The sequence below is a fragment of the Mus caroli genome, unplaced genomic scaffold (assembly GCF_978045245.1).
Source record: "Mus caroli unplaced genomic scaffold, Mus_caroli_1 scaffold_17, whole genome shotgun sequence".
Taxonomy (NCBI): Eukaryota; Metazoa; Chordata; class Mammalia; order Rodentia; family Muridae; genus Mus; species Mus caroli.
The window spans coordinates 18,350,432-18,375,254 of record NW_028227272.1 but is presented as its reverse complement, the minus strand read 5'-3'; the positions used below and the strand labels follow the sequence as shown (position 1 = coordinate 18,375,254).

Here is a 24,823-nt window from a genome sequence, read left to right as displayed (position 1 = left end):
CATTCCCATCACAGTTAAACTACTGCCATTTTAAGTTATCTCACAGGGTAATTTAATTCTAACTGACCTAGCAGAGAGCTACAGAAAAATACCAGAGAGACAAAAGACAGGGTTACAAATAAGTAGACTATCTGGGAATCGAGGTGGAATTCTTTATATTAACTACCTGGATCTAACTGGTTTTATTTGAGAATATGAAAATTCTATTCCCATAGCCATCACCTCTTATCTTACAAGGCTCATAAATAGCTGAGCTGAGATGATTTATGTACTGTGCTCTGCATTTTACAAAGAATACTACAGATGCAACGTGCTTATGCTACATATAACTAGAGGATATTTTCATTCCAGCTTCCTGACCAAAGAATCTAAAAGGAAGTAGCCTCCTTTTTATGGGCTGATGAAAAGTGACAACTAAAATCCTCTGAAAAGCAGTGCCAACACAGAGGACAGGGGCTGGTCTGTCTCTGCACACGCTTACAGCAACAGCATGGATCCTAAAATAAGTCTTTCCTGACTCTGAAGCTGGACTGGGACAGTCCTCAAATCATCTTTATGGCATGGCCATAGTAACCAACTGAGCCTGGGAAGGACAGAGATTGCTGGTACGAATTACTTCTTAAGCTGTCTCTATCATTGCACACAATCATACTAATAAAGCAATCGTCACATTGAGACTTGTAACCTGTATCCAAGCATCCAGGTTAGGCTTAACACTAGAACACATCGTTAATATTTCATTCACCACTGGAGGACCAAACCCCATAATATAATACTAGTGCTACAACAAATGGCTCCATTAAACAAGTTATTTCAAATCCTACTCTAAAAATTTCAATAAGCTTAATATAGCACCAATCAATAGAAAGACATGCACTCTTTGAATGCTTACCTTCAATAAAATATCCACAATGCGCTGCTGGTATTCCACAGCTTGCTTATCATTTTTAAAGTCTTCAAAGGTCTAAATAGTGAAAGAAAAAACTTAAGTAACTGTTATTTGCTAATTTTAGGAGGAAACAAATTACTAGATCTCCTTGTCTTTAGCAGGGAACAACTGATTTTATTTCCTTTTATAAAATAACACCTAGATGATCATTAAAGCATATGTGAAATAAAATGACAAATGTCCATATTCTAATTTTTAAGGAATATTATCTACTAATATTCTTCATTTCAGATACATTTTGTGAAGAAAATACGCATTCAGAATGTTATCCCAACCCCCACCATACACATACACATGTACACACACACACACACGCACACACACACACACACACACACATATACATATGGGGAGGGGGTGTTATCCATGTATACAGGTGCCTTCAGAGACCAGAGCTACTAGGTCCTGGAGCTGGAGTTACAGGTGGTTGTTAGCCACCTGACATAGGAGATGGGACACAGAGAAGAGTCGGGATACACGTGAGGGGACTTCCTGGAGAAAGGAGAAGAGTTGGCTAGGAGGAGGACCATGGTGGAAAGGAACAAATGAAAACAAATGTATGTGCTTATGGTGATGCCCTGCAGAAACCACGTGCTTAATACACTAAGCTAAAAGTTAATTTACAATGTATCTTAATAAAAATAAAGAAAAATAATTATAGTAAAACTGCTGAAAGGCCAACATTTTTAAGCCTAATTACCAAAATGAGTTACCATATCCTTAAGATAGTGCTAAACACAGGATTTAAATATTTTATATTATTGCTTAATGTGTTCTGAATAGAATATGTATCCAAAACATTGGATTCTGAATTCAAGTTCACACAGAATTACACACAAGGGACAGAAACTGAGTCACACCTAGGTGCTGATCGTGAGTGAGAAAGACCCCCAGCACCTTCTCATAGTATGCATGCAGCAACTCCCCAACGCCCGCAACGGGTAAGGAAAGTTAGATTAACATAGACACAGTGATTGCTATGCCTTTACCTAGGAAATGGACTGCATATTGTCCCAGAGGAATTTTAAAAGGATCTGCACTATCATGGGCTTTCAAGACTCTGTCAGTTCTACTCAAGCCAGAGGACTTGGTAGTCTTTACAAAGACCATGAATTTTCCCCACCTTCCCTTTCCTCTGGTTGGCATGCCCTTCCCTCCCTATTTCTGACTGGCACATGGCAGGTGCTTTTAAAACAACCACTGAAGACAAACAAAACAGCCACTGAATTATCTAAATTATTTACACTGAAAAATAATCAGTGTTATCTCCACTAGTGTGCTCTGCAGTCAGCTAGATGAAACGAGTTGCCAAGGAGACCACAGGAAGGCTTATTAATCTGACAAGTTCAACCAGGAGATATTTTTGTACTTAGATGAGTTAAATATGAACCTGCCTGGAGACAAGAAGATGGGCAAGAAAATTCCAGTTCTATCTTCTGGCTTATTAGAACATGAACACACACACACATTCTCTCTCGTCCCAGAATGCTCACATGAGATGTCACTGAAGATGCAGAAGGTACCATTTGCTACAGAAGTGCCATTCAACTAATATCCAAAGGCAGAGAGAATTAACAAGTGTTCTATAAATAGTGACAAAGGAAAGAGACTTTCCATAACCATTTTCTCCTGGCAGCATGCAGCCACTACTTTGAAACACACACTGAGAAAGTGTGTTTCTGTAAATCTGATGAAATGGAGACATAGGAGTGTGACTGTTACGATACAAAGTTAGGATAAGGTGGTGGGAAACAGCTGCCAGGCCAGTCCACCACTGCTAGACTATCACACCACAGAGAAATGGAGATCTGAAACTCAAGTTCAAAGTTATCTGGGAACCAGGACATAAACAATTAAAGATTATTAGGAGGTGTGGATGATATGATAGCAAGGTAAATCTTAACCCAAGGTTAACAAACTCCTATATAAAAGGCCTGTGGGTAAACATGCCGCCCTTTGTAGGCTATATGTGCTCTCTATTATGTATTCTTCTTTCTTCTTTTTTAACAACCCTAATAATACAAACATTGTTAATTTATGTAAGTCTGGGATTAAATGGGGCTGGACTTAGTCCTCAGACAACTGTAGGACCCTGCCCTATCACAGAAGCTCTCCAAATAAAATATTATAAAAAATAAAATAAAATAAAAAGACCCACTCCAATGCATGTTGAAAGGCCATCCAGAGTGAGCGCAGCTGTGGGGTCCCCAAAGTGCACGGAAACGGTAGCCAGCCTCTCCTGGGCTTATCACACCTGATGCCCTGTGAGCTCTCCTCCCTTCCTCCATATGCAACTAAAGCCACCGTTTCTGAAGTCAGATGATCAGATTTAACCAATGCAGACTATGACACAAAGATCCACATGACACTCAGCCCCTTAAAGAAGTTTACTCCATTATATACTGTAACTTATACAAGCAGTGTGAGCACACAGAGGCGGGCACCACCTTACAGAGGTAGTGCTGGCATTTAGGTGTGTTCCCTTCTTGTTTCGTTTTCCTCCAATATTTTGTCTGTAAATGTGTTTCACATATTTGTGAACCGGATGACTTCACTAAACACCATAACATAAGCACTTCCCATCCTATCACACCTAAACAAGAAAGCACAATATAACGCAGCGCCCTTTAACTGGGAAGAGTGTTTACATTTTATGATTCCCCTAGAGAATTATATACAACAGAAACCCAGCTCATCTGAATTTACCTCTAACTAAACATTTTAGGAAGGTGTTTTCAGTGGAGACCTTCCACAGACCACTTCAGCTTCAGTTTACTCTACTGTGCTCACTACGTCTACCACAGACCCTTGTCCATACTGTAGACGCCAGTAGCGAGAGCATGGAATCAGAGACCACACCAACTAGCCAAAGGCTTTTTAAAAAACAAAAATGTTCTTCTTTCTTCCTTTCTTTCTTTCTTTCTTTCTTTCTTTCTTTCTTTCTTTCTTTCTTTCTTTCTTTCTTTCAGACAAGAGAGACAACAAAAAGGGAGGGAAGGGCTATAAGCAGGAACTAAGGGGCCCACCATCATGAAGCATTTCCACTCCTGACTTAGCTGCACACACGTATCTTTGGATCATTTGAAAATACCTTAGGAATCACAGTGTCCCTTACCAGTGCCAACACATTCAGAAATTCTCTTGTGTCAAAATGTAGCAAAGTCCGAACATAAGGATAGACTTCTTCCTCAGAGGATGCTTCTACAGAATGCAGGCGAATCAGAAACTCAAAAACCTAGGGTTAAAAGGTACATTATTGCCAGGCAGTGGTGGCGCACACCTTTAATCCCAGCACTTGGGAGGCAGAGGCAGGTGGATTTCTGAGTTGAGGCCAGCCTGGTCTATAGAGTGAGTTCCAGGGCAGCCAGGGCTACACAGAGAAATCCTGTCTCAAAAAAACCAAAAAATACATTATTTTCTATGACCTTACATCTTTCTGGAACAAGAATTTCCCATGTGGAGAAAGCAAAGGCAGGCTGAATGCACTTTAAACTGCCACCATGTTACACAATGTCTCTCTTAAATCCCCAATGTTAAATCTCTTAAACCAAATGTTAAAGTTGGCGACAGTGTGGACTCTTGTCCTTACAGTAGAGCTATGTATAATGTTCAACAGTCTGTCTTCAGTCACTATGCTGGCTGGCTTATGACTACTTAACATAAGCTAGAGCCATTGAGAGAATGCTTCCATAAGGTCTGGCTGTAGGCAGTCTGCAGGGCATGTTCTTAATTAGTGACTGATAGGGGAGGGGACCCAGTACCTGGACAGGTGGTGCTCGGTTCTATAAAAGCCAGCAAACAGCTCTCTTCCACAGCCTCTTCATCAGCTCCTGCCTTCAGGTTCCTGCCCTGACTCCCTGAGTGATGAACTGGGCTGTGTAACTGTAAGCTATCCCATCCAAATTGCTTTTGTTGATGGTACTTATCAAAACAAAAGGAACTATAACTGAGACAGTCATATTAAGAAGTGCAGACAATAAAAATGCCATAAAAATAATACCCACCTGGTTTTTAACCAAGGGAACAAGGTCTTCAGGAATGTCACCAAGAGGGTAGGCACGACCTGCCAGGCAACAGCTAGAAAAGAGGAAGAACAGATCTGATGCCTTGGTTTCTTGACTCTGAGATTCTACTTCCATCATGACATAGACTCAACTTTTGTCAGGTCAGGTTCAAAACCAGATCACTACTGTTCTGCAGGTGGCTAAGCACAGATGAGGACAATGTAGTGTGTATTTCAAAAGGTCGTGAGAAAGACAAAAGACCCAACAAAGAAAGAATTTCTGACAAATTTCCCTTATAAACATTGATGTGAAAATACTTAATAAAATATTCTCAAACTAAATCCAACGCATCAAAAAAGCAACTACCATGATCAAGTAGGCTTTATTTCAGTGATGGAGGATTCAACATATGAAAATCAACCCAATCTGTTGCAGGGGAAATATTAAAAAGAATCGCAAGTTCCTTGACCCTACTACTCTCAGCCCCGGCCATGCACTGGCTGGCAATGGCCGACCTGTTTTTATCTCATGGAGAGCTCCCGAAACGTCTCTGAAGACTCTTGGACTCTTGAGGACTCTTGGACCAATCCCCAGGGCAGTGGAAAGGTCTGACTTTCTATGCTCTATTAAGGTATGTGTAGGTTATTGGTCCCACGTGGCTCGCTGATCGGAGAGGCAGGACGCAGGAAGTTGGCCATGCTTACCGTAACCACACTGTCGCTGGGTGGGTATCAGGCCCTAAGGAAACCGCTGGACACCACTCCAGGGGTGGGGAAGCACAGTCTGAGGCGCGGGTCAGCCTGAACTGGCTCAGGGATCCCCAGGCCTGCAAGGAGGCTGGGGCCATCTGGTTCTAGGGCTCTCACACACCCAGGCGCTGAGCGCGGATGCTGAGGAAGAGCTGAGAATGGAGTGGCCCTCCACTACACCCCGCAGGCTGGATCTAGCCGGGCCAGCCGAGGGGGAAGATAGGGAAGCTCTGGCTGGTCCCGAGAGATAGGAGCAGTTCTTGGCTTGACAGTGGCAGGCTTGGCTTGGTCTTGGTGGTGGCTGTGGCTGGGAGCACAGAGAGGCCTTCTACGGGAGATTAAATGGTGGCTCTGTAGGCTCCCCATGGTGACAGTTCATGTTTTTAAGGCATTTATTGTCATGGTGGAAAGTAGATGAGTAAAACCATACCCCATTTCTAAGGGTGAGCCTGAGGTTAAATACATTTTGCAGGGAGGAATGGCTGGGAAGAAAAACTTATTGGGTAAGCCTCCAGGTCTTTAGGTACCTCATTTGTGACTGATGGCCACAAATCTATGGAGGGCTGCAGCTAGTGACAGGGGCCTGGTGCCCAGGAACAGGTGAAACACCTGCCATCCTTTCAAGGTCTCCAGGGTTTGGAGCCTTAACTCAACCAGGAACAATGCTACCTTTCACTGTCCCACAGTATGAGAAGTGTCAGTCTACTTAATTCAGCAGAGCGGAGGAGACCTGACAGGGAGCACAGTGGAGCCAGGTACCATAAACTGAGAGCTATCAAGTCACAGCACAGACAGCTTCCTAACTCTCCATTCCAGGGATGTCTGGCTTGATTCAATCAATGGGGCCTGTTCTAAAGAGCAGGTCCATCTTCTAACAAAAAGCTTTTGAATATTTTCATCATAAATCTTCAGGAGAAAACTGTATTAACTCTTGCTTCTTAAACATCACACAATATAGACATTTATCAAAAAACATCACACTGTAGCCCATAAATACATATAATTTCTATGTTTTCATGTATTAGTTCAAGGGGGAAAAAAGAGATGACATTTGGTTCAGAAAACACGGATGAAGAGAGGGGGTGGCACCCCATACTCTGCAGTGCACACAAAGACAGCAGTAATGGGGACGCTCCACCAAAGGCCTGGTATCCAGAAAGAACCTAACGGTACCATTCAGCTACAGTTTGCCTGCTAGAGGCCTGATACTTTAGAGGTTTCACAGTGGCAGGTAACACTTGGAAATCAGCCATGGTAATGAGCACAGGGAAAATAAATGGCTTCCTTTTAAGGAGTTTGCAGCTGGGAAAGAGTTTGCCCTGTGACTTCACCTCTGAATCAAAATTTCTTAAAAAAAAAAATTAATGGCTTGACTTCTGAATTATTTATGAACATTTGAATATCTCTCTTAATTAACTTTTGAGGTGTGGTAGGAACAACTTTACAACTCTATGAACCTGCCATCAATTTTTAATAATAGAAACAACTTGGTAACAGATATTCCAGAGTTTAAAATATGATAATGAAGTGCTAGGTAACTGTTATTATGATCTACCTCCCCACCAAGCACCTACAGGGCCAGTTCTACCCAGACTGAACCCTCATACTCTACTGGGATGAACCCTCTTCTATGTGTCAAGACTCAGTGGTTTACTTCTGTCATTAATGCCTCTATGACTTAAAGAAGTTTCTTGCCCATATATGTAAAACTAGGGTTACACACATTATCCAGACTTTCTGGTAGTAAAGTAGAATACACAACACAGCGGTCTCTCAGCCACCAACAGAGCATTCCATGTTGTGGCAACCGCCCTTTGCACTATGGGGTGTTAGCAGTATGCTTGCCTTCAAAGCCTGTCAGAAGTCATATCTGAAGTAGCTTCAGGTATTGCCAGACATGGAATCTCCTACATAAAATGCCTTTGAAAGAATGAATAACACTACACAGACAGGATATTGCTGTACCAGTTCAAACATTGGGGATTGGAAGACACAGTTACAAACACATCAGAACCTCTCACTGATGTACACACAACTACAAACACATCAGAACCTCTCACTAACGTACACACAGCTACAGACACATCAGATTCTCTCACTAATGTACACACGGAGAGGGTCACATACAGCTACAGACACATGGGAGCCTCTCACTGATGTACACACGGAGAGGGACACACAGCTACAGACACATGGGAGCCTCTCACCTGATGTACACACGGAGAGGGACACACAGCTACAGACACATCAGAACCTCTCACTGATGTACACATGGAGAGGGACACACAGCTACAGACACATGGGAGCCTCTCACCTGATGTACACCAGAAGCTTGTTGCCCATAACAACTTGCTCATCTGAAACAGAAATAAAAGTACTCAGCAGTTCTCTCTCTGGCCTTTTCAGAACAATAACATTTATGTTTCTGTTGGCTTTAAGATGATGTAAATATATTCCCAAATAACATAAAATTGAGATGACAAATTACTTCACTTTTTAATTTCCCTCTAGATTGTATTTGAAGACCTGTGTAGACCCATGTAAAGCTGAGAAGATGTGTATGTGCTGTTACAGCCAGGGAGCAGGGAGTGCGGAGAAAAGCTGCTGACCTGCAGATCATTGCCAATTACTATTAAGATGTAGTTACAGTGTGTTCTCACTGGTCACCCACCACCCACAGTGCACAGGTCTCAGGAGGCCACGTTTCCAAATGTTTGAAGTAATAAACCTATAAATAGCCTATTCTAAACTATGTTAAGAGATTCTGTTACTTGGTGTGTCTTTTGGAGTACCAAAAAGATAATTAGATGAGTTTTTAGCCTAAGGGGTAAAGGTATCACACACTGGAACCCCATCAATAAGATGAAGTGATTGGGGGCAGTTATGGAGCAAAGATTACAGGGATCTGTTATTGGTTACGAAGAACTGGAACTGGAATCCTAGAAATAATGCAAGTAAGAAAATGTCTTTATCAGTAATAAATACTAAAGTCTGTGACATTCTACAAATAAAACTGAACTTCTCAACACTACATGAATAGTTATATTTTGCTTTAACTCAAAGTGTCATTTGATCCACCTCAACTAGTATGACACATGACAGTAATCAGCTCAGTGATGCACCAAGTTCAGGTTTACTGACTAACTAAACATATACTTTGTGTGTGTTTGTATGTGCATGTGTGTGTGTGTGTGTGTGTGAGTGTGGTATGTATATATGTGGTGGTATGTGTATGTGCATGTGGTATGGTGTATGTGAATGTGTATGTACGATAATATATGTGTGGTGTATGTATATGTGTGTGTGTGTGTGTGTGTGTGTGAGAGAGAGAGAGAGAGAGAGAGAGTGTTCTGTGCTGTGTGTATGTGTGTGTAAAAGAGAGATGTGTGTCTGTGGTGACCTATGTGTAGGTCAGAAGACAACTTTGGGAAGTGGAGTTAGTTCTCTCTCTTCGTGCTGTGGGTCTGGGGCTCGGATATTGTCGGCTTTGGAGGCAAGGGCCTCTACTCACTACTCACTGAGTCACCGTCCCAGCACATGATTATGTAAATACTTTAGTATTAGAAATCTCAGGGAAAGTACATGTAGCTTGTAGTATCTTCCTAGAGAGATGAATGTACTCATCAGCATGCCCCTACCCACCACTCCACTCCCAGGCCTTCCTCTGGAGTGGGAGGTCTGTGACATGTAAGCCGGAGATTAGCAAATGTGTAGGAGTGCAGCCAAAACTGAGACTCAGTCTCCACTACCTAAGTCTTTCCAGTGCATTCTAGATAGTTCTCTATTGTACAAGTTCAACAATGTTGCTCAGATTTTTCAGTGCTTAGATTTTCCATATTTATTTATGGTTGATTCATGTAAGAACACCAACTTTCAAGCCTACATCAACAATACAAGGTTTGGGCTGTAATAAGATATGACATATTAAGACTAAACAAGATGACTCCTATTCTATCATTGCAGAGAGGGAGTGGGGAGGAAAGAAGAAAAGGAAGGGAAGTCTGCACTTAATACACAAAGGAACTATAAAAATTAGACGCTAATGGGGTTGGGGATTTAGCTCAGTGGTAGAGCGCTTGCCTAGCAAGTGCAAGGCCCTGGGTTCAGTCCTCAGCTCTGAAAAAAAAGAAAGGAAGGAAGAAAGGAAGAAAGGAAGAAAGGAAGAAAGGAAGAAAGGAAGAAAGAAAGAAAGAAAGAAAGAAAGAAAGAAAGAAAGAAAGAAAGAAAGAAAGAAAGAAAGAAAGACAGACAAAACAACAAAGAGTTAGATGCTAACAACTGAGGGCATGCAGAGTCCTCTTCTCCCATGAGGACTCTCCCTGAGGGTAAGTGTACTGTTATACAACAAACCAGACACAAGTTCAGAAAGACTTTCTGTCTCAAGATGCCAGGAATGAAGGCTATGGATGCAGTTCAGTGGCTGCATGCATCCATATGGAGCACTGCCCAGCATTTTCCAGGCTCTAGTTTCAATGCCCAGGACCAATCTGGAAACTCACTTACAAGACCCATTCTTAGTAAAACTGCCCCATAAAATGAATGAGCAGAACCCAGTCTCCATATAACTGCCTTTTCCAGACTCTCATTCCTAAAGTTAAACACTCAGCTCCATGAGGAACTATTATCCCTGAAGACTAAGAAGACCTTCCTAAAAGGTAAAGTGGAGGATGAATGTGCAAGGGCTTAAAAGTTCAACACATTCCTGGAATTAGCAATACTTGCATACACAAGAGCTGTGAACATATCCAGGAAGACCAGAGATGGCCCTACTCACAACTGGAGGCTGACTCTGAAGCGATGCCCATGAAGAAATAAAGGCCAACAGAAAACTTTCACCTGTCTGAGAATGGAAAATTCCTGAGCAAAAACAAACAAGTAAGTCTTGTGTCCTCTGCCTCATCTAGACAGAAGAGCAGCCTAGGATGGGTGTAGCCTGATATTCTCGGGTATGGTCAGCCTTAGGGCCATGATCTTCCTGATCCACCATGAGGTCTTCCTGCGTGTGCTTCTGCCCTTAGAGTCGGCTGCCATGAGGTCCTCACAAGTCCCAGCCACGTCAGGACCATACTATTGAATTCCCAGAACCGAGGACTTGGGAAGAATCAACACAACCACTGAAACAAACACAGGAAGGCAGAAAAGATCCCCTATAAAACACGCTGTCTGCCATGACTGGGTCTAGACTCTGCCCCTGGTGAGAAGGTGGCAACCTGGGTTGCAGGTGGAACTTTCAGAAGGAAAGGTGCTGCGAACAATATGATAAGATATAGCATGTGCTCTAAAGGAGCCAGCAGTGACACAGCAGAGACAATCAGAAAAGCACCATCTACTCCTGGGTTGCCTCAAATAAACTGAGGAGAGGGTCACACACTACAGGGCAGGGCTGCTGCACTGAACACCTCATCTGTTGTGTCACTCATGATCTAGAGTTTGCTCACTCTAAAAGAGTAACAACAGATGGACAGATGATGCTCGGGAGATTCCCCTTCAAAGAGGCTGGAGACAAAAGGATCTAGATAAAGATCAATGGGTCCTTCTATGTCTCTTTCTTTTACAAATGACCAGAGGCACTGTACCACTGGCTACAGGCTGTAGATCCTTCAGAGCCTGGATGAAGGCAGCCACAAGTCGAAGGGCAGGAAGGTGTGTAGGTACAAGAAGGAAAACAATATTTTGTGCACTTGGTGATGGCAAGCAATAGGAAAGACCCATGAGAAAGCAGAGCAGTCTGGAGTGTGGGGGGGTGTGGTGGAGGGTGGAAGAGGGGTGGGGGCAGACAGATGCCCCTCTCTGGCTGAAGCTTATCTCTGGGTGGCCTCAGGAAAGAGTGGTGCCCCTGATGGAGCAGATGGCCTCTGTTTAAGGAAAATCCATCTCAGGTCTGTCTTTCCAACTTTCCAGGTAAAATACTTCTGAATTCTAAGACTAGCACTGTGCAACTTAGCAATTTTCATAAATAGTGACTTCCACAGGAAGTCAAAACCTTCAGAGGTAAGATGCAGCTCATGAAATTTTGAAAACCAATAAAAAATTAATTTTGATTGTTGCTTCAGTTCAGCTAAATGGCAATTAGGGGACTCTGGCAGGAAATCTACTTTTCCATTTGAACTAAAGTAATTTTAGTATATAATGGCACCAGTTCATTTACCATGAACATAAGACATTTTGATAACAGTTACTAAGCCTTTAGAAATTAATTCACAAAAGGAGTTAGGCTACATAAAACTTGAAAAGTTAAATACCCTCATAGTTATAAGCAATTTGAAGATGTCCTATGAAACTGTCATTCATCTCAGTGATAAACATTTTCTGAACATTAGCTATAAAAACTGGAAGGACTGAGGCATGAGACAGAACAATGAAATAACAGTAAAGCGCTCCACAATAAGGCAATTACAGAAGGTATGCAGACACGGAATTGTTGAACAGAACCATAAAGCAATAGCAATTCCAGAACATTCCACATAATAGAATACTTTCATTATGTCCTCCAGTGTGTTTGAAACACTCTCTAGAGTAGACCAGATATTAAGCCATAAAATAAATCTCACTATGATTTAAAAGGCAGATAAATAATAATGTGCTTTCTAATGAAATAAGGTCTACATTAGAAGAAAATGTATCAGGATGGGACCGGCAGCACAGTTCAGTGTGCAAGCACGAGGACCAGAGTCTAGATCCCCAGAGGAGTCTAGATCCCCAGAGGAGTCTAGATCCCCAGAGTCTAGATCCCCAGAGGAGTCTAGATCCCCAGAGTCTAGATCCCCAGAGGAGTCTAGATCCCCAGAGGAGTCTACATCCCCAGAGGAGTCTAGATCCCCAGAGTCTAGATCCCCAGAGGAGTCTAGATTCCCCAGAGGAGTCTAGATCCCCAGAGGAGTCTAGATCCCCAGAGGAGTCTAGATCCCCAGAGTCTAGATCCCCAGAGGAGTCTAGATCCCCAGAGGAGTCTAGATCCCCAGAGGAGTCTAGATCCCCAGAGGAGCCTAGATCCCCAGAGCCTAGATCCCCAGAGTCTAGATCCCCAGAGTCTAGATCCCCAGAGCCTACAGAACATCTGGAACCTCAGCACCGCACAGCCAAGCAAAGCCCTAGAACTTACTCACTGACTTGACCCCAAACAGACTGGTCCAGGTTCGAGGAGCAATCCTGTCTCCAGAAATAAGGTGGGGGAGGGGAGGCTAGACAGCTCAGTGGCTAACAAATGCATATGCTGGTAGCCTGGATCTGACTCTGCAGCCCAGGTAAAGGGAGAAGGAGAGAAGCATAGCTACTCTACGGTGCTACCTTATGACCGCCACATGTATACCATGAGCCTGTGTGTCCCCCACCCAATAAATCAACCAGAATGTAACAAATCTTTTCAAAGAAGGAGGAGAAGGGATACCTGTAAGAGTCTTCCCTGCATTCAGAGGTGGGGCGATGACTTTGAAAAGCTTCTAAATTGAAACAGAGAAATCACGGTCATTTCAAAGCATAGCATTTTTAAAGATAATCATGAACATTAAAGTTGGTACCCCTCCCTTTGATGGAGTTACCTATTTGCCGTGAGATTAAATATAAGACTTTATGAACAGATTGCTAATTGGAAGGAAGGACCTTCTCTGCATAATCTCCAATGCCACACCCCATTCAGTAACACCAGCTTCTTGAAGGACTTTGTCAAGATTGTGGTTTTTGATATTAAAAGCATGTTAGGTTCTCCCACCAAAGTGGCAATGCAGAGGATTTTAGACCAGAAACATCTCAACAGCTGTGGCCCCAGGAAAAAGCACACTACCTACATCACTCAAACATACACAGACCCAAAGAGCACTGTCAGGGTCTTCCAGAGGAATTCTGGTCTGGCTTGGGAGACAATGTCCTACTCTGTAGCTCAAGATGGCCTTTAACATATAGCAATTCTCCTGCCTCAGCTCTAAGTACAGGGATTATAGGCATGAATCACCATGCCCAACATTCCTGTCTGGGAAAAAAACTGACTTTGAAAAAAGAACTTGAATGAATAGTTACTATTTGGGATGCACAGAGTGGGTCCCTTAGAGTTATGTTATTTCCTTCGTCTCACTAGGATGCTGACTGAAGCCCTTACAGAATCACACTGGTGGCTTCTGGATACTCGACTGCTTAACAGTTGGACTGCTTCTTGGACCTTGCTGCACTCGCTCATCATTGTAACCAAACACAGAAACTGTTTGCCACAATTAAGACAGGTTCCCAAGCTTTGTTTACAACTTACTTTATCTACTTTATTTTATTTTATTTTATTTTATTATTTAATTGAAAATAAATCTTTTTCATACCATATATTCTGAACACAGTTCCTCTCCCCCAACTCTTCCCACACACCCCACCCCATATGTTTTCCTTCTCTCTCTTTAGAAGGGAAGAATGTTCTGCATGGAGGAAGGACGGAGCCCTACAGGGGAGGTGGGGAGACATGGGAGGGGAATACCTGACTTGGTCAAAACAAAGAACAGATTTTCAACATCATTGATAGCCAGGGTTAGAAAATGACCAAGAGGAAAGGGGTGTGATCAAAATTGAGGGTAGCATGCTCAAAAAGACTGCAGCTGAATGACTTATGGCCAAACAATGCTGGAGTGGGTATCTGGCACCCTCGGGGTAACTCTGCCACTACTGCATTGGGCAGAGACTGAGAAAGCTACATGTGTCTGCAGCCACATCATCCACAGTGACAAGAGGCAATCGAGGCCTCTGTGCTTCTAGACTCTCTCAGTGAAGAGAACAAAGACAGCATCATGAATACCCTAATATTCTGTATTCAGCAAAGCAACATACTAGCAATCTACAGTGACTCTTGAGCACGTACAGGACCCAAACTACCCGCAGAAACAGCATTGCCCAACAGCAACAGAAGTTACAGTAACTGTAGCATAAAAAAACAGAATAGAACTTAACAAGTAGGCATTATTTCTACCTACTGTCCTTTGGTGCTTAGATATTTATTTACATATGCATATGAACAACAGCAGCTTAGGTAAGAAACAAAAGCCTACAGAGCTGAGCTGAAAGGTGTGGCTCTGTGGTAGAGAATGCACACCACACAAGAGGTCCTGAGTTCAATCACCAGCAACAAAAATGAACAACAACAACAACAACAAGCCATCTAAATGTCCCAGTAATAAATACTCCTGAAAGCTAAGGGCCAGTGAGATGGCTCAGTGGTGAAGGTGCCCTGGCAGCCTGGATTTAATGCCTAGGACTGTATGACAGAAGAAAGAGAACACACACAAAATAAATAAATGTAATAATTTAATTTTAAAACGAAAACAGTTCTAATAAGCTCATATAAAGATGTTAATTAGATGAAAACAAAGTGTTCAACGTAACCAGGGAGCAGAGACTTCAGACAGTGTGAAATGTGCTGAGTTAGCCAGCATCTTACCTCCATGGGACTAATAAACTCATTCATGCCTCGGTTGTAGACATAGACCATGGCGTCATACAGACGATTCTCCCAACACATGAGGACCACCTGTAACAGGGAAAACCTCATGACACACTCAACACTACCACACAGCGACTTCCCTGCAAACGCTGAGAATGAAGGCCTTAGTCTTCCCTGAGTTTTCTTATTCCCTCTTCTCTAATGGAAATTGAAACAAATTCTCACACTCAATGGAGGGTGATATTGCAGGTTCAGTATCAGTTCAGAGTACAACAGCTACTTTAAAGTACCCCTCAAACTTCTAATTTTGTTTCTTTAAAATAACCTTCCTTTCAATATTCACTTTGCATTTCATCATTAAAATAGTTCTTCAAACGTTTATAGAACATCTTAGCATAAGAATAAAGTGACCCTGGGGTTCTACCCTTCTATACCTTATGCTCAGCTTGCACACTGTCAAAGAAGAAAACAAAATGTGTAAGTTAGGGCTCACGAGGGATATATGAGAGAGTTTGGAGGGACGACAAAAAAGGGAACATAATATAATTATACTCTCAGACATCAGAGAAATTAATAAAGAGTTGTAGAAGACATTCATTCACACACACACACACACACACACCCATTGTTTACAATTACAATATCATTCTACAGGAACCTGACTTCATCTTCAGCAAAGTCATTCAGAACAACAGATGACCTGGGATCTAAAGGCAGACACCTGGCATGTGAGCCAACAGAAGAAATGAACATGATAGATCACACGGGCAGAAGGCGGTAAGGATGGGAATCGTGGAAAAGAAATGTGGTGTGGCTGAACAGAGAGGAGAGAAAACATTTACAGAAACATTCAGGATCAGGTGTGGGGAAGGACAGGAGATGGCCAGATGGCCACAAGAATGAATGGAATCTGCAACTGACAGGGGTGAGAAGGTAGGGGCATCTCCAGGACGAGACAGAGACCTGGGATAAGGGAGGTATCCAAGAATCAATGGGAGTGACCTTAGCTGTGACTCACCACATTGGGGATATGGAACCTAAAAAGGCCATCTCCTGTAGCCAGGCAAGAGGAACTCCAGTAAAGCAATAGGGACACCAACCCACCCACAAAACTTTCAACCCAAAATTTATCCTGTCTATAAGAAATACAGGGATGGGATGGAGCAGAGAATGGCCAACTAATAACAGGCCTAACTTGAGACTCATCCCATAGTCAAACACCAATCCCTGACACTATTAGTGATACTCTGTGATGCTTGCAGACAGGAGTCTGACATGGCTGACCTCTGAGAGTCTTCAACCAGCAACTGACTCAGACACCCACAGCCAAACAGTGGATGGAGCTTGTAGATGCTTATGGAAGAATAGGAGGAAGGGTTGCAGCCCCTTAGGGGATAGGAACTCCACAAGAAGACCAACAGAGTCAACTCACCTGGACCCCCTGGGCTCTCAGAGACTGAACCACCAATCAAAGAACATACACGGCTGGACCTAGGCCTTCTCACACATATGTAGCAGATGTGTAGCTTTGTCTTTATGTGAGCCTCTAACAACTGGAACGGGTCTATGTCTAAAGCTGTTGCCTGTACCGGAGGGATCTGTTCTTCTAGCTGGACTGCCTTGTCTGGCCTCAGTGAGAGAGGAGGCACCTAGCTCCTCAGAGACTTGAAGTGCCAGAGTGGAAGAATATCCCCGTGGATCCCACCCACGCAAATGGGGATGGAGGAAGGATTGTGGGAGGGGTGACTAGGAGGGGGCAGTGAGAGGGATGTAAAGTGAATAAGTAAAATAAATAAATAAAATTTTAAAAGATAGTATCTTTTAAAAATATTTTTTAATTCACTTTACATCCCAATTCCTGGTCCCTCTCCTGGTCGTCCCCCTTCCCCCAATCCCTTCTCCTCTGAGAGAGTGAGGCCTCCCAACCCTGGCATATCAAGTCTCTGCAGAGCTAAGTGCTTCTTCTCCTACTGAGGCCAGACAAGACATCCAAGTTAGGGAATGGATTACACATACAGGCAATAGCTTTAGGGACAGCCCCTGTTCCAATTGTTAGGGACCTGCATGAAGACCAGGCTGCAGGTCTAGCCTGTGTATGTGGTTCAGTCTCTGAGAGTCCCAGGAGTCCAGGTGAGTTGACTCTGTTGGTCTTCCTGAGTTCCTATCTCAATCCCCCCCCCCCTTCTTCCATAAGATTTCTTTACAGCACACGGATGCTCTACCTCTGCTCATGAGGTTCCAGGTCTGCTTGCCCCTCCTGTCATTTTAACACTCAAGGCAGGTTCGCTTTCCCCCTTTACACTGGCTTTTACCTAAAACAATCTTATCCTCTAAAATGCTGGCACTATTGATTTCTCTCTGCATCTGTATGCTGGCACTATTGATTTCCCTCTCTGCATCTGTATGTCTTGTCTATTCTTTTTCTTCCTTGAGAGGGTCTCATGCATCTCAGACTGGCCTGAAAGAGTTGTTGAGCCTCTAATCCTCCTGGCTTTGCCCCCACAACCCCAAACACTGACCGGGCCAACAGACATGCACCACCATTCTCATTCTGATGTCTTCTGTCATTCAGAAAGGTTTTCTATAGTTAGCCAGTCTCAGGCAGCCTATCTCTCTACTATATTGTTGGTTTTGATTTTTAACATATGTTTTTCAAATATTCAGTGGCTTTTTTACTTTTCTGCTTATTGCCAAACTTTTCTCCCTTATCTTATGAAGAGACACTTCAAGAGCAGGATAGCTGCAGCATCCTCAGATCCTGTCACTGAACAAGTACTGCTGGAGGGAAATAACACATGCTGAACATGACAGTAAGTACACACACACACACACACACACACACACACTCGGATCTAAGCAAGGTCCTTACTGACTCAACTGAAAGCAACCTGGAAAAGTTGTCAGGATGTAATACAAATGGAAACAGTGACCCAGACAAGGTTTTCATCATGTAGTGTGACTAGGAATGAGGAGGCTGGTGGCTCTGGGGTAGGAGGTACTGACACAGAGATGAGAAACTGAGGGGACTTTGTGTTGTTTTAATGTGGAAAAGATCAGAGCACATTTACATTGTATTTAGGAAAAGCTGAAAATATTAGGAAGAAATAAAAATTTCTCATAGATGTGACCACCATATTAATGCAGATTAATAACATATTCCCAAAATACTAGGCTGTTGTCAGACTGCACCAAATTACCCACACACCAGAAAGGCATGTGCTCAGAGGACTGGGCTTTACCTCGGATGCTCACTGACATTAGGAATATATTGTGGTATTCTCAAGGCTTTCGTTCTGTGGGCTCTGCACCTTCTCAAAAGGGTTTGGTTCTCCCAAGACATCTGAAAGCCAGTCATGCCTTAGACTCTTAGGAGTATCACACTCAGTAGGTAGTTTAATATGATTAAAGAATTAAATACCATCAGTCACAGCTGCCTAAACCCAGATATATTACCAACCACGGTGCCTGAACCCAGATATATTACCAACCACGCTGCCTGAACCCAGATATATTACCAACTACGGTGCCTGAACCCAGATATATTACCAACCACGGTGCCTGACCCCAGATATATTACCAACCACGGTGCCTGAACCCAGATATATTACCAACCACGGTGCCTGACCCCAGATATATTACCAACCACGGTGCCTGAACCCAGATATATTACCAACCACGGTGCCTGACCCCAGATATATTACCAACCACGGTGCCTGACCCCAGATATATTACCAACCACGGTGCCTGAACCCAGATATATTACCAACCACGGTGCCTGACCCCAGATATATTACCAACCACGGTGCCTGAACCCAGATATAGCATCAGCCGCAGCTGCCTGAACCCAGATATAACATCAGCCGCAGCTGCTGAGGCCCGCACACCATCATCCACAGTTGTTGCTTATTCTAAGAAGCCCTGTGATCTGCCTCTCACACCAGCCTCTACATTTCAACTCTACTCTGCTCCATGTACTAGCTGTTTTTTAAATGGCATCATCTTTAAATGTAAACATGGTGTATTATTAATGAGTAGGTATCCATGGTTGAAGAACAGCCTTCCAGATGAAGGCCCTGTTACTGAACGCACTGAGTAAGGGCCAGGCAAAAAGCATTTCCTGGGTGATCTAACAATAAGCAGCCATGAGCTCTGGAGAAGGTCCAAGAAGCAGAAGACACACTCTCTGGCCGGGAGCATTCATTACCTGGGTTTGACTTACACAAGCACCTAAGAAGTACATCATTATAAAAAGGCTCACTAACTGGGTCTGAAGAAGGCAGACAGAGAGGCCTTGGGTCAATGACAGTGGAGTGCCTCCTCTGTGGGCAGACGCTCAGCTTACCTGCTGAATGTCGAGACTGGTGATGTCCATGTGGACAATGAGGGCTTCCACATTCTCCAGCAGTTTTTTATCTTGGAAATGAACAATTAAGTCCTTCATGACCTGGGGAGTAATCCCCACCAGTTTATCACTTAAGATATATGGTTCAAGGCACTCCAAAAACACGCCTTTTGCGACGGAATTTTCGCTTAATTTGTCGTACATTTGACCAAATAGAAGATCCCTATAACAGAAAGAAAAAAAAAAAAAGCAGTTTTAGGACTATTCCAAATACCTATTAAACTTAGTCAAGTATGTCACATCTTTTCCAGACTCCAGTTTACACCAGCTTAACAAAAACACTAGCAACGTTTGCCCTGAAGTTTACATTGCCATACTGCACACAGTCAATCTTCCCAACAATTTTACACATAAGAAGTCCTGCCAGACACGGTGGTGCATTCCAGCAACCTAACACTCAGAAAGCTGAGCCCAGGCCAGTATGAGTTCAAGGCCATAAAACAGACCACACAGGACCAGCAAGATGACCCAGTGGGGGAAGGGAGCTTGCCAGCAAGCATGCCAGCCTGAGTCCGATCTCAGGTCCCACGGGATAGAAGAGGAGAATGATTCTGACCCTCGGGCCGAGGCACATTCCCCCCTCCAAACGAAGTAGACAAAGCTCAGCTCCTTGCTAAAACCACACTGGAATTATCAGTGAGAATCTGAACCCAGCTCTCTGGCTCACATCCTGTGTGCAATTCTTAGGGCAACTGCTTCTTAAAGCAGTAAGTAGGTAAAAGGCAGACACCATGAAGTAGGGCAGAAGTATCAAAGGACCACGCGCCCTTCCCCCACTCCTGCCACCAACACATTCCCAGTGACCTCAGGCTCCATGAGCTCTGATCCTTTACTTTCCCAGGAAAGCTACAAGTTCATCAAACAGCATGGATGCTAACAGACAAGACACTTCTGCGACAGAGGAAGGGCAACACGCAGTAGTGGTAAGGCTAAGGCAAGTCCACCCAGAGGCTAGCACCAAAGAGCAAGAAAAATCAGACTCAGCAACTCCTAACTGTCTCACTACTTCAAAATTAAAAGGAAGCAAAATTCTACAGCATGAGCTCAGTATTCTGGGAGAAACTGTGTTACGCATCAGGAAAGGAAGACAAGAGGAAGGTACACCCTGTTTCTGTATTTACACTTTATGCTCTAGGGTACTGATATGTTTCCTAGAAGGACTAACTTCAGCCTTGCCCTGTACTATTTTTGGCTTTACCTCCTGTAACATGAAGTCCACTGAATAAGAGATGAGGTCATTCGAAAGATCTCACTGTTACTAATGCTCTATTAATAGAGATATTTTGGAGACCTTATTTTATTTTATTTTATTTTTTTGCTGCAAACAGGAAAAAAAGGCTAAACTCACACATTGTTTTATAACCTCTTAAAATGTGAAGAACTTAGCTGACAATAACTGCAGACTCTGAGAGGAGAGGGCACTGTCTGTCTGAGACTTGCCAATCTGTACTAAGACAAAGCTGAATATCCAAGGACTACATCCTGTCCACTTGGGCTACTGAGGTACTGCAGCCTCAGAATGCCACGCAACTGAGTCGTTTAAGCTTAATCGCTTCAGATACGAGCCATGGTGATAGAAACTCAATGTGACTTGCACCATTACAGTTTACTAAAATATAATCCAAATACTGCACCATTTTTACAGTTTAAAATTATGATTACTTCACATGGCCTCTAGACCACTGCAAAATAAAACTGGCATTAAGTCTAGTAAAAATGATATTTGCATTGTGTGCAATTTGCTCCTAAGGGGAACCTCACTGGGAGGCATCCTTTCCAAATTGGGGAATGAAGAAGAACGATTAAATGTAGAGCAAGCAGAAACACAAGGGTACACCAGTTTTAGGAGAAAGATACGGAAAGAGAAGTTACATACATTTAATAATTCTCTGCTCCAGCAAGCCTCAACTACTGACCACTAAACTAAAGTACTAAGCCTAAACCTGCCTATGGCAACTCTGAACTGTCCTAAGACCTCTACCATTTAAGATTGATTTCTCTTAAGTATTTAATTAAACATTACATATCCATAGCTAACACTTTAGCAAATGGAAAAGACCTAGTCTGGGAGTAAAGATGAGTGTTGACCAAACAGCTTATTCCATCCTCCCCTAACACAGGACCACAGACGGGGTCTCAACAGTCTGATGGAAAAGAGAGCCAGATGGGAAAAAGTCAAATCTAGAACAACTCAAATCTAGAACAAAAGGTGGGAGGAGGGGGCTGCAGGGGGACAAAGGTTCTGAAATCTGCAACACTTCAGGCACGGGCACTGTGGTGGTGATGCTGCCCTGGCTCTCCTGTGGTTGCTGGAACTGAAAAAGCAGACATGGGACCAGGAAAGAAAGACAAAAGACATGGAATTGTCATCAAAGCTGGACCAACACAATCTAGTGTTCAGACTTGGGAAACAAAACTGAGAGATGAGAAAACTGTAGTATTCACATCACAGACCAGTGGTGGAGGAGTTTGTGTGCAGGAAGAGGAGGGGTGGAGGCAGCTACAGCAAGCATTAAAGTACACTGTGACTCAGGTACTCCTCTCTGGAATTCCCAACAGCAAATACCATTCCCAGCACAGCCAAGGAGGAGACCAGTGAGGAGGAGCTGCTGAAAACAGAGGAGAGAAAACAGGCCCTGATGTGGACAAAAGCTGGAAGAGAGTTTGCCTTCCGCTCCATGTTCTGGCTCAATGAGAAGTCCCTTCTCCTAGCCCAACTGACAGACTGGAGAATAATTTTCTTTTGAAATCATACATATAAGAAATGCTTACCAAACGAGAGAGAGAGAGAGAGAGAGAGAGAGAGAGAGAGAGAGAGAGAGAGAGAGAGAGAGAAAGAGAGAGAGAGAGAGAGAGAGAGAGAGAGAGAGAGAGAGAAAAGTGTGTACCTAGAGAACACTTCTGTGAGTAACATGAAATGTTTCTGACAGATTTTGTTTTCCCCACACTGTCCTTCAGTTTACAACTGCTGGGGTCACTTTAACCCTGTGTCACTGTGAGAGCTCCCAGAACCCCAGACTGTGAGCACAAGTCTCCTTGCTCCTTCAGTCACCAAGTGGGTGATAGAGAGACACTTTGCACCAAGTACCACACTTCTCTAGTATGAGAGGCATGACCCACTGTGATGAGAATTTTCTCAATGTGAAGAGTTAACTGGACTGCAATACTTCATACCATTAGGAAGCCACTATACCTACATTTCCTGTCCTGAAAACAAGGCTAGCACGGCCTCTCTGAAAATGAGTCAAAATATATACACATAAGACTACTAAGGCTATTGTGAAAACTAAAAACATAACGTTGAGGAAGTGAGTGTGAAAATGGGGGAACGATAATCAGGAAAAGGCGGCCGAGGATCCACACAAGCTTCATGAAGAAACTCCTCCAGCACTAACTTATAAAGAGGACAAAGTGCAGCACAACACTGTCAACAGCGCCCTGCTGCGATACAGTGCCTGTCATCAACAACACCCTGCTGTGATACAGTGCCTGTCACTAATGATAGCTGGGGGCAAACAACTGGCCCCTGATAACCTTCACTTACACTTCCACAGCGTGATCCGACCTTTTAGGAACTGGTTCTCAAAGACATACATATTCATAACTCAAGTGAGTGCAGTTAGGGTTCTAGCTGTGCATGAATTCTATACTCACACACAATCTTTACTATTTGGAGAGTGATCTTAGCTAATAATGGCTAGGACCACAGACACAGAAGCCGGACTCCCGGGCTGTGGAACCCACCTTTCTTAGTCACCTGCTGTCTATGGAATGTCACCTGTGAAATGAAAATGAGCAATGCTATACACGTTAATAAGGTGCGACAACAATTAAGAGACATTGATACAAAGGACCTAGAAGTGCTTGGCTCTTACAATGAGTGTCAAAGCCCAGGGATTGGCACATGTTGGAAATGAATAAAGTTAATACTTAAACCTATAAAATGTAATCTAGAGTTTTATACTGACTTTGTTTTTAAATTAAAAGGCTCTGGGAGAAAAAAACCTAAAGATGAATTAGCAAAATGAACCTAGCTCTTTTGAATGGCATGAAATACTGTGGTGTGATGGTCCATAAAAGTCACCTCCGTCACCCTGTGTGACAAATGTCCCTCCATTACTGTCACACACAAGCACACACCAGTGATAAACCACAAGCTTCTGTGTGTGAAAAGTTGTGAAGTGAAACAACTTAACATCATATGAAAATGCATTCAAGAGTCAAGTCTGTGCAAATTAAGAAAAATTCTAGTTATGTTTATAGAATTCCTGTAGTGGTGTGAATATGCCTGGCCCAGGGAGTGGCACTATTAGGAGGTGTGGCCTTGTTGGAGGAAGTGTGTGACACTATGGGCGTGGCTTTAAGACCCTCATCCTAGCTCCCTGTAAGCGAGTCTTCTAGCAGCCTTAAGATGAAGATGTTGTCCTTGTAAGAGTTGCCTTGGTCATGGTGTCTGTTCACAGCAGTAAAACCTTAACTAAGACAATTTCTAAGCAAGGCACTTCCTGTGAAGCAAGGGCTTCCTGTCTGAAGCAGACAGACACCAGATACTCACTTTCGCTGGAGCAGAAGGCAGTAGTCCACTATGACTGGCACCGTATCCTGGAAGAGAATGTAAGAAAGCATCAGCTCGGCCCTGACCCACAGCCCACTGAGGAAAGCAGAGTTCAGCTTCAGATCTGGGTGACTGCTAAGACAATGCAACTCCTGAGCACTCCTGTTACCAACTTACCAACTCCTGTTGGTAAGCAAGTTGGCACTCTCCCAGAAGTCTTTGGTCCAATAATGTCCATTCTGGAAATTTATCACAAATATATCAGGGGAGGGGGCCTTTTTTTTAAGGTTTTATTTTTGTTTTATATGCATGGGTGTTTTACCTACATGGATATCTTTGCAGGTGTTTTGCATGCAGCCCACAGAGGCCAGAAGAGAACACTGGATTCATTAGAGCTGAAGATACAGACAGATGCGAGCTTCAATGTCAGGTCTAGGAATCAAATCTGGGTCCTCTGGAAAAGTCGCCACTGTCTTTAATTGCTGAGTCATCTCTCTATGAGGGGTCATGGGAGTTAAATCTATTTTAGAGATTTAGGTGTCTGGGCAGGCTAGGTAACAGGGTGGAAGCTCCTAGAAATGCTGGGGAGAAAGACCATTTAAAATACACAGATAGGGGTTGGACACCTCTCAGGAGTTAAGTGTATACTGTGCCCTGCCCTGCCTGGGGAGCCTCAGCCTACAGTGGTCCCTGAAGGCAAATGGAGTAGGGATGGGGGAGGGGCAGTTTGGAAGCCCTATGAGTATGGAAGG

The 24,823-nt window shown here is 43.4% G+C and overlaps 1 protein-coding gene across 5 annotated transcripts in view; it reads right to left on the bottom strand.

Annotated features, from left to right (window-relative positions):
• Vps8 (VPS8 subunit of CORVET complex) overlaps window positions 1-24,823 on the bottom strand; it is a 211,724-nt gene that overhangs the window by 114,502 nt on the left and 72,399 nt on the right. For all 5 annotated transcript variants that reach the window (XM_085832522.1, XM_085832525.1, XM_021184755.3 and 2 more), the window contains exons 21-28: window positions 24,072-24,118; window positions 19,457-19,679; window positions 15,112-15,201; window positions 13,090-13,141; window positions 8,017-8,059; window positions 4,954-5,026; window positions 4,065-4,184; window positions 893-964 (exon numbers count right to left, since the gene is read on the bottom strand). In XM_085832522.1, coding sequence (XP_085688648.1) covers window positions 893-964; window positions 4,065-4,184; window positions 4,954-5,026; window positions 8,017-8,059; window positions 13,090-13,141; window positions 15,112-15,201; window positions 19,457-19,679; window positions 24,072-24,118 — 720 coding nt within the window. The remainder of the gene's footprint in view (window positions 1-892; window positions 965-4,064; window positions 4,185-4,953; window positions 5,027-8,016; window positions 8,060-13,089; window positions 13,142-15,111; window positions 15,202-19,456; window positions 19,680-24,071; window positions 24,119-24,823) is intronic.